Genomic DNA, 10,967 nt, shown 5'->3' with positions numbered 1-10,967 from the left:
GTTAACAGTAGCACTAGTTTAGTGATGGTTAACAGTAGCACTAGTTTAGTGATGGTTAACAGTAGCACTAGTTTAGTGATGGTTAACAGTAGCACTAGTTTAGTGATGGTTAACAGTAGCACTAGTTTACAGTAGCACTTGTTTAGTGATGATTACCTGAAGCACTAGTTTAGTGATGGTTAACAGTAGCACTAGTTTACAGTAGCACTAGTTTAGTGATGATTACCTGAAGCACTAGTTTAGTGATGATTAATAATAGCATTAGTTAGCCATTGCTGTATAAGAAAAGTGTTTCGGATCAGTCACTTATGATTAGTTGTGATTAGAGCTGCTTTAGATTGTTCCTCATTAAGTGTTTACACACAAAACAGACACTGTAACTGTTGAGAGGATGGTTTCAAGTCTGAGCTACTAATCCAAAGGTTCCAGCAGGTTTAAGTCCCTGTTAGCGGCTGCTAACAATCCTGGTTTTGTCCGGATGCTTTGAGAGAGATCTATTATCATTTTCACTTGCAGAAGGAGATTTTGATGTTCAAATTTCTGTTTTAATTTCCATAAAAACAAACTATGCTTGAAGCTCTCCAGTAACCACAAATGTTACTGTAATTTTATGATATTGCAAGTTACCTACAACCCGTAACTAAATGAAATGATATGAGATTATACACAGCTCGAAACTATCCATTAGTCGAAATCACTTTGACCTTTATTTTGCATTGGGATTACAGTAATCTGCACATATTAACATTATACATTACTGCTCAGACATTGTGGGTTTATGTATTGTTATTGTTGGTGTAGAAATCACTATATCCCAATATATCATGATTTACTCTAAATTTGGTTAAGGGATTTATCTGACAAAATTATTTGACAAAAAAGGCAAAATACAGCTACAGGTTTTATTATGCAAATAAAAAAATGCATAGAAAAAAAAAGCTGACAGAAAAAAGCAACATAATCAGTTATTAATATTTTGTTGGTTCTCTCTTGCATGTGTTCGTAATTTCTTTGTTTGATTGCCGGCACAATTTGTAATGTTTCATTGCATTATTATCACAAATAAAACAATCGACTCCAAGCACAATTGCACTTACAAAATCTTTTAATAATATTTAAATAAATGGTGAAGATGTGCATTTTCCTTGTCCGGACATCACTTTTGGCCCTATATAATAACAATATGATTTCATATAATAAAAATACTATGCACTTATGCAGAGGTAGAATGGTTTTGTTATGAGGATATTGCAGATGTGTGTGTGTGTGTGTGTGTGTGTGTGTGTGTGTGTGTGTGTGTGTGTGTGTGTGTGTGATCAGAATAATCCGTGTAACCCTTTAGTGGCCGTGGAGGCTCCAGCTCCTCCATCTGCTGCAGTGACTTGTTTATTTCTAGGATTTCTCTGAACAGGATCGAGTCTCCTTTAAATATCTCCGGTGTTTTATGCATGAGACGGATGTGAGCGCAGATGTTTACAGCTAAACGCCCATATTCGACGTTTATCTGCACATGGCAGCGGCCGGTGCTGATGAGAGACTCCGCGGATCCCGGATCTTCATCATCATCATCAGCATCTGAAACGATGCAGCTCACTTCCATCATGTTCCTTCTCCGTGTGTGAATCGCAGTGTTTTCTGGGCTGAGATGGTTCGGGTCGTCAGTGTTCTGGGTCTGGTGATGTTCAGCGTCGCTTTGCTCATTTTGTCATTGATCAGTTACGTGTCCATCAAGAAAGACTTCATCTTCACCGGCCCGAAATACGCCAACGGCGGCGGTCCGCGGATGTACATGTTTCACGCGGGGTTTCGGTGAGTGAACACGTGATTTATCACATACATTCATTAAAAATCTCATAACGGGGTTGTTTATTTTTTTTAAAAATCAAAAGGGCAGCGTTTCCAACGCGCATGCGGGTAAATAAGCGTGTGTTTTGATCACATTTTTTGGTAAGGCCTCTTGTCCTTCTGTCATGATGCTCAGTGCGCATGCGCAGTTCAGTCCTGGATCATGAAGATGGACTAACCTACATTCTCATATTTCACAGAGTAATGATTTCTGAACAGTCAGCTGGCTGCATTCATATTCTATTACGTCATGCATTCTATTCTAACGCATATTCTTTATTGGCATCTATGGTTTCATAATAAACATCTACACTCTTATATATAAAAAAGGTGCTATATAGAACTTTAGGGTTCTTGGTTAAAATTTTAACAACCGTTTATGACAAAAAGGTTCTAAATAAGGAGAAATGTCTTAAATAATTGCATAATACTTTCATATTTAATGGGTTATTTTTTTCTAGTGATGTTTATGAGGTGTTTAATTCATAACATTTAATTAAATTTTAAAAATTAAGTAATTAAAACTAAATCCATAAAATGATCCATGATGGAACTCCTAAAAGGTTCTACAAATGAAACGCCTGACGGAACCCTTAACATTCCATTTAGAACCTTTATTTTTAAGAGTGATACACATTTAAAAATAAAGGTTCTTTATTGGCACCGATGGTTCCATGAAGAACCTTTAACATCCACAGAACCTTTTAGCTTCTTTATAATTGAAAAATGTTCTTTAAAATATTAAAATGTTCTTCACATCAAGAAAAGGGCTCTTTTAAGAAAGTTTAAACTAAGGAATAAACTACTTTACATTTGATTAATGCATCATTCCTTAGTCTAACTTGCTGACCATCAAGAATATGTTTTTTAAAAATACTTGCATCCCAATTATGTACAAAATTCTCACTACTTAGCCTTTTGGCTGAAATCAAATATGTGCACAGAAGTGCATGTTTTTTGATGAGTGTTATGTGAATAACTATGTTGTACATAAACACTCATTGTTAAAGTGCAACCAAAGTCCAGTTTTAATGTTGTGTTTGATTGAAACTGAAGGATCGAGGCCCTGAGCGCTGTCCTTGGTCCTGATTTACTCCTCTGGCAGTTTCATTTCCAGTCAGTAATCAGACGCTTTTGCTACAGTCAAGGTTACATAGCAGGAGTTATTTTGATCCAGCACTCTTGTATGACCATATGTTATTCATCAGCGGTTCGTCATTTGAACTTCCGCCAGGGAAGAGAGAAAAGGCCAAAACTAGCAGAAGTGCCTTCAAATGTGTTTTAAGTTACAGTTCAGATTAGATAATAGTGTACGAGAGGCTTGATTTGAATTACTTAACAAGTTTGATTTTAATCATTTCAGTGTGTAAGTGATTGCACATGCCAACAGGTTTACAGCAAATGTCTGATCTATGCTCTTGTTCAAAGTCTTGATTGTGTTTTAGTCTCTACTAGAACAGGTTTTCTGCTTAAATGTTGATTATTCTCCTCATATTCTCCATTGTTGCGGCTCCTCTCTTCCCAGTCTGGCAGTAACGCTCTGTTTACTTCCTGTCTCTATGAAGCCCCTCCTTCTGAAAAGCACACTGTGCTCTGATTGGTCGGCTGGATCAGTGTGCTGTGATTGGTCGAGCGCTTCGAGTGTGTTTGGGAAAGTCCCGCCCCTTTCCATAACCACTAGTTTAACACACTACTGACTAACTCAACCAGGCCCCGCCCCTTTATTCTGCGCATTAATTATTATAATGAGGAATATTGTGACGTGTTCGTTCCCGGAAGAATCTCGAGACTACAATGGAGGCGTTTCAGGAGTTCAGAAACACTGACACTGATATACAGAAGAACTCCCGCTGGAGGCACTTAATTACATCTAAATAGCAATATTTAAAATATATATATAATAAAATGCCAAAAGCACATAACAAAATGACAAAAAAGTTGACTAAAATTAACTTGTAAACTAAAAATATAAAAATAAAACCTCGTAAAAATATGTTAACAACGTCCTAACTCATGCTAGAAACATGCTGGAATATGTAACATAATGCTAACAACATTAGCAATGTGTTAAATCATGCTAATAATATGTTAAATAATACTAGCAACATGTTAAAACATGCTAGAAAATGCAAACAATTCAGCAATAATGCAAGCAACATGTTAATAAATAATGTTTGAAACATGCTAACAATGCTAAATAATCCTAAGAACATGTTAACAATGTTAAATTACGCTAGAAACATGCTAAATCATGCTAGCAAATGTAATGCATGCTATGAAAATGCTAAATCATGTTTGAAACATGCTAATAATTAACTAATTAATGCTAGCAAAATGCTAACACATGTAAACAATGTTAAATTATGCTAGAAACATGCTAAATCATGCTAGCAAATGTAATGCATGCTATGAAAATGCTAAATCATGTTTGAAACATGCTAATAATTAATGCTAGCAAAATGCTAACACATGTTAACAATGTTAAATTATGCTAGAAACATGTTAAATCATGCTAGCAAATGTAATGCATGCTATGAAAATGCTAAATCATATTTGAAACATGCTAATAATTAACTAATTAATGCTAGCAAAATGCTAACACATGTAAACAATGTTAAATTATGCTAGAAACATGCTAAATCATGCCAGCAAATGTTAATGCATGCTATGAAAATGCTAAATCATGTTTGAAACATGCTAATAATTAACTAATTAATGCTAGCAAAATGCTAACACATGTAAACAATGTTAAATGATGCTAGAAACATGCTAAATCATGCCAGCAAATGTTAATGCATGCTATGAAAATGCTAAATCATGTCTGAAACATGCTAACAATGCACTAAATAATGCTACCAACATGCTAAAAAAAAATTAATTATGCTAGAAACATGCAAAGTAATGCTAGCAAACGTTATTGTATGCTAATAATATGATAAATCATGCTAGCAAATGTGATAAATCATGCATCAATCCAAAATTCAAACCAAAAACCATTCAAAATTAAAACCTTAAAACCTAAAGCTGATAAAACTACTTCAAACTTTCTTTGTCTACAAACTTTACTCTTAAAAATAAACGCTCTTCGTTGGCATTGCTGATTCCATGAAGAACCTGTAACATCCATTTAATCTTTCCATTTCACAAAAGGGTTTTTAAAAGAAAAAATGCTTCTTTTAAGAACTGATCACTGAAAGGTTCTTTGGGGAACCAAAAATGGTTCTTCTATGGGATCGCTAAAAAAAAGGAGTGTATGAATTGATTGAGTTTTACTGGGAGTGACTTGAGTCGTCCTGTAAACCAACACTGTAACGCTCTGACCTCTGAGGCCGTAACCCAGACTCAGATAATGAAACGGAACAAGCTTTAACAAACGAGAGTGAGAAAACGAGCAGGCGTGGAGTCTAAAAGAGGCTGTTTAATTAGAGCGGGCATCGACTGCCCCGGGCGGGACGTGACTGACAGGACTCTGGATGGGTCCGATTGATTGGGACCACTTTCAGCATCTGCCATCAGCGGGACGTCGGGATCTGCTGGAACAGAAACTGTGTTTTCATTTCCTCTGTCTGTCCATCTTCTCGTCAGGTCCCAACTTGCAATGAAGTTCCTGGATCCTGCGTTCACGTCCCTGAATAATGCCCTCAACGAGAACATACAGGAGTCCAGCAACTGGAGGTTTAACAAGAGCGCTTATTTAGAGCAAAGGTGAACGTCAAACACACACTCACACACACACACACACACACATAATAATGAACGGTAGGTTAGGTAGATGCAAATGTTAACAATACACACTATCGGCAGAGGTTTCTCTGCTCACCAAGGCTGCATTTATCTGTTACAGTAAAATCAGCAAAATTGTGAAATATTAATACGGTTTTCTATGTGAATATATAGTAAAGTGTAATTTATTCCTGTGAATTTTCAGCATCATTACTCCAGTCTTCAGTGTCACATGATCCTTCTAATATGATAGTCTTTATTTCCTTAGTTAGAATGATTATTCAAACTTTATGGTTATAGTTATCATTCTTAATGTATCATTCTAATATATTTAAATCAAAAAAAAATTGTTTTTTAAATGTTTATAAAACATCAACTCACGTTTATGTAATATTAAATATTAATATATGTTACTATTTATATATTTAGTTTTGTATATGATTCATATTTTCAATCTATTTTAAAACAGTAATTTTATTAAAACTTTATGGTTATAGTTATTGTTCTTGATGTTTGTTTATTTTAAAGCATTTAGTTTTAAAATATGGTTAATAAAGTTTAATATTATTACTATTATTAATAAATGTATCAAATCAAATGTCAAAATTTATGAAGACATTATTTTTTTAAAAGAATGAAAACCCATTAACTCACATGTGTATGTAATATTTAATATAAAAAATAGGCCTAGTAGTATTTTTAATAGTAATATTATTTAAACGTAATGTTATTGTTGTCGTTCTTGATAGATGTTTATTTTTATTCTGATTTTAGTTTTTTAATGTTTAATATTATTCATATTCATATTCAAAAACAATATATATAAAAATTAAAACACTATTAAAAATGTTTTTTAAAATAACCGAATTTTATAAAACCAACTCTCACATGGTAAATGTTTTTCAATGTTTAATATTATTAATATTTTTCAAAGCATTTTTTACTAAATTATTTAACAAATTTTTAAACACTATTTAAAAAAACTAATTTAAAAAAACCATCAACTCATATTTTAAACATTTATATTACAGTTATCATTCTTGTTATTTATTTAATTATTTTAGTTTTTAGCATTAGTATTTATTTTAGTTTTTTAATGTTTAATATTATAAATATTTTACAAAGAAAATAAAAAAACATCAACTCTCACATGTGTATTTAATATTTAATATAAAAAACATGAATATTTTGAATAGTAATATTATTTAAATGTTATAGTTATCGTTCTTATTTAATTATTCTAAGAGTTTAGTTTTTTATGTTTAATATTATTAATATCAATAAATGTTTGAAATCAAATATCAACATTTTTTGAAAACAGTATTTTTTTATACAATGTCAACTCTCACATATTTTAAGTAGTTATGTTATTTAAACGTTATGGTTATGGATATTCTAGTTTTGAACGGGCCTAAAATCTCTCTTAAAACAGCTGCTAATCCATTTACTTGTGTTGCGTCTTTCTGATTCTGTTCACTTCACTCTGATGTTGTTGCGTGTGTTTTCCAGTAAAGAGATCGGTCAGTACATTGACGTCCCGCACAACTTCACCCTGACCAAGAGCAGTGTTCGTGTGGGTCAGTTAATGCACTACGACTACTCCAGTCACAAATACGTGTTCTCCATCGGCGAGAACCTCAGGTCTTTGCTTCCGGACTCGTCCCCGGTCCTCAACAAGCGCTACAACACCTGCGCTGTGGTGGGAAACAGTGGGATCCTCACCGGAAGCCGCTGTGGCCCCGAAATCGACAAGTATGACTTTGTTTTCCGCTGCAACTTCGCGCCCACCGAGGTCTTCCGTCGAGACGTGGGCCGTCGGACCAACCTCACCACCTTCAACCCCAGTATTCTGGAGAAATACTACAACAACCTGCTGACCATCCAGGACAGGAACAATTTCTTCTTGAGTCTGAAGAAGCTGGACGGCGCGATCCTGTGGATCCCAGCCTTTTTCTTCCACACGTCGGCCACTGTCACACGCACACTCGTAGATTTCTTCGTAGAGCACAAGGGGCAGCTGAAAGTGCAGCTAGCCTGGCCGGGAAACATTATGCAGTATGTGAACAGGTAAGAGTTTTTGTATGTCTGTCTGGACCTGTTTAAGCTTCATTTGAGAATCACACTTCTAAAAACACCATGGTATAAAAAAAAATGTAAAAGTTAATTGTGACTTTTTTTGTGAAAAAAGTCAAAATTACGAGATGTAAACTCAAAATTCTGAGAAAAAAGTCAAAATTGCGAGATGTAAACTCAAAATTCTGAGAAAAAAGTCAAAATTGCAAAAATAAACTCAAAATTTGGAGAGAAAAAAAGTCAAAATTGCGAGATGTAAACTCAAAATTCTGAGAAAAAAGTCAAAATTGCGAGATGTAAACTCAAAATTCTGAGAAAAAAGTCAAAATTGCGAGATGTAAACTCAAAATTCTGAGTAAAAAGTCAAAATTGCGAGATGTAAACTCAAAATTCTGAGAAGAAAGTCAGAATTGTGAGATGTAAACTCAATTCGGAGAATAAAGTCAGAATTGCAAAAATAAACTCAAAATTCTGAGAAAAAAGTCAAAATTGCTCAAATAAACTCAAAATTCTGAGAAAAAAAGTCAAAATTGCAAAAATAAACTCAAAATTCTGAGAAGAAAGTCAGAATTGCAAGATGTAAACTCAAAATTTGGAGAAAAAAGTCAAAATTGCAAAAATAAACTCAAAATTTGGAGAAAAAAGTCAAAATTGCACAAATAAACTCAAAATTCTGAGAAAAAAGTCAAAATTACGAGATGTAAACTGTATCTTTGGGACATGGTACCAAGCAGAAAATGAGATTATGTAAACAAACAGAGAGCGAGTGAGAGTGGCTCGGTTTAACCCTTCGTTGTCCGGTAATCTTCTGCAATCCCAGTAACAGGGTTCTACGCTAAGGTTTTTCCCAAGGAGCACATGTGCTCCTAAATGAAAAAATGTAGGAGCACACAAAGAAATTTTGGACCGCAGTGAAAAACAGTAACAAGTAATAACAAACTATTTATTATATATACACTACGTGTGTGCTCCTTCTCTTTGTGTTCAACTATAGTGTGAAACCGTCGATTTGATGCAGAAGTATAAATCACACTTTACAATCACTTTAGTAAAACAGAACAAGGGGAACGTGTTGCTCTCAGGAGGAGGCTAGGAGCACATTGGCACACCTGTGCAGTGGACATCTGCATCTTTCCACTGCAGAGGCTCTTTCCACAACATGGAGGAGAAACTAGTTTAGAGTGTATTAGTATTTACTAGTATTAGTATCTACTGTAGATTTAGTCGACTAAAATCTTATTGTATTTCGTCGAATAAAACTAACACAATTCAGATGACTAAAATATAATGGGTTTAGTTCAATTGTAATGCATTAATTTAGAATTTCTCTAAAATGTCCAAACCCATATACTCCCAGAGAAAACATCTATTAACCTGTTAATATGAATGATTGTAAAGTTTGAACATGCAATACAGATACAGATTTAACTACTGTGACTTAAAAAAATATCTTAAAATCAAATAAAACCACTTTTCCTAAAGTAGAATAGTCTTCTTTTCAATGAATGCTCAAGTAACGAGCAGTGAATGCTATTATTTTTTTCTTTTGTTGCTTGATGACACAGACCGCATTAGGTTTATTACCCACTGTCACTTTAAGACATCGGATCATGTCCAATGACTTGCGGATCCAATTGCACTGATGCACATCCGACACACTCAAAACTGTTTAAGACATAACCAACATAGTTTACGTGAATACTCTCCAAAATGGACATTACGACATAATGTTGTGTGCATTAGTCCATTCAGACACGAAAGAGAGCTCAGTTCAGTCCTCGCGCGCTGTGTGTTGTTGTTGTGTGTGTGTGTGTGTGTGTGTGTGTGTGTGTGTGTGTGTGTGTGTGTGTGTGTGTGTGTGTGCATGGCTGCGCGCTTCGGGTCGGGTGTGCGCAGAAAACCGAACCAAATAGAGCTCTTTTTTTTGCGTCGTCACTCTTATTCAGATCTATGTGTCTGCTCTACTAATTCTCCCAGACATTTACATTTTTTAACGTTTGATGAGATGCAGCGCATGTCAACCCGTGTGCCGCTGTGTAGATCAGCAGGTTACAGTACAAATATGCGCATCTACCACAAACGCAGGACATCAGTTCTGGATCGTCACTATCTAACATTTTTGTCTAGTTTTTATTTGTTGACGAAAATGTCAATAGATTTTCGTCATAGTTTTTGTCATTCAAAACTAGTTTTTATTTAGTTATCGTCTCGTTTTCGATTATGGTAGGTTACTCGCACATTGTGCTCGTAAATCTTTTTTCCGGTTCGCACGTATCGATTTTTAGGGGTATATGCGAGCAAAATGGTCGCATTGTAGAGCCCTGAGTAAAGCGAGTCGCTGTGTCCGATCGGATCAAACCCCGGAAGACGATCACAAGCGAAACACAAGAAGTCTAATGGATACTCCGTCTAACAGTCACTGGCGAAAAAAGGATCTCCATCATTGCATATACATGTTTTAATTATAATTTTTTAAAGAATAATATAATCAGAACATTTTGTCATTTGTTTTGATATAAAAATGTATTAATATTAATAAATTGTATTAATAGGATTCATATTAAATGATTAATATTACAAATCATTTTAAAACCAAATCTTTAAAACAAGTAAATAAATAATTAGTAGAAAATAATTCAAACTTTTTTTTTATAATTTCTGAAACTCTTTTAAAAATACTAAAATACGTAAACAAACAAACAAAAAATTAATTAACTTAAACTTTACTATATATTCACACAGAAAACAGCTGTTTAAAATTCTAATAATAATTCTAATTCACTATTTTACTCTATTATTGATCAAATTAATGCAGCCTTGATGAGCAGAAAAGACCTTTCAAAAACTGAAAAAATCTGGCGATCCCAAACTCATTACAAGCTCAGAACAATTTTACCATCTAGACATGTTCAAAATTATTTTAACACACACACACACACACACACACACACACAGGTCAGCCTGTAGTCCAAGTGTTTTTCACTGTTCACCAGCGCAGTGACTCTATTAGAGATGGTGGCTGAACTAACCTTGCTCTGAGCGAATGAACCTCTGAACACACACACACACACACACACACTCTCAGCTGACCTTCATGGATGTGTTGTCACCATTTTCCTGCAGACACATGTGCCACTTTGGGTGAAACGCATTAGTGTTTCCCGGGGGTTTATGGGTAAACGCTGTCGAATGTGTATGCAGTGGTTCACCGCTGTTAAATATAGGAGGATATTTCTCTGAATCACAATTCATTTAAAGCTGGAGTTCTGTGTTGGAAGGGCCTTGCAGGGACGATCACAGAGGGTTTGTGGGGCGGAGCAGCAGAG

At 34.7% G+C, this 10,967-nt stretch overlaps 1 protein-coding gene across 1 annotated transcript in view; it reads left to right on the top strand.

Annotated features, from left to right (window-relative positions):
• Positions 1 to 1,306: 1,306 nt before the first annotated feature.
• The window catches only part of st8sia3 (ST8 alpha-N-acetyl-neuraminide alpha-2,8-sialyltransferase 3), an 11,711-nt gene continuing 2,050 nt past the window's right edge, over positions 1,307 to 10,967 (top strand). Inside the window, exons 1-3 of the mRNA XM_056258423.1 lie at positions 1,307 to 1,809; positions 5,431 to 5,550; positions 7,078 to 7,635. Coding sequence (XP_056114398.1) covers positions 1,646 to 1,809; positions 5,431 to 5,550; positions 7,078 to 7,635 — 842 coding nt within the window. The 5' untranslated portion in view covers positions 1,307 to 1,645. The remainder of the gene's footprint in view (positions 1,810 to 5,430; positions 5,551 to 7,077; positions 7,636 to 10,967) is intronic.

The sequence above is a fragment of the Rhinichthys klamathensis genome, unplaced genomic scaffold (genome assembly GCF_029890125.1).
Source record: "Rhinichthys klamathensis goyatoka isolate OS25496 unplaced genomic scaffold, OSU_Roscu_1.1 h1tg000151l_1, whole genome shotgun sequence".
Classification (NCBI taxonomy): Eukaryota; Metazoa; Chordata; class Actinopteri; order Cypriniformes; family Leuciscidae; genus Rhinichthys; species Rhinichthys klamathensis.
Note: the sequence above shows the minus strand (reverse complement) of the source record. Positions and strands in the feature narration are given on the sequence as shown.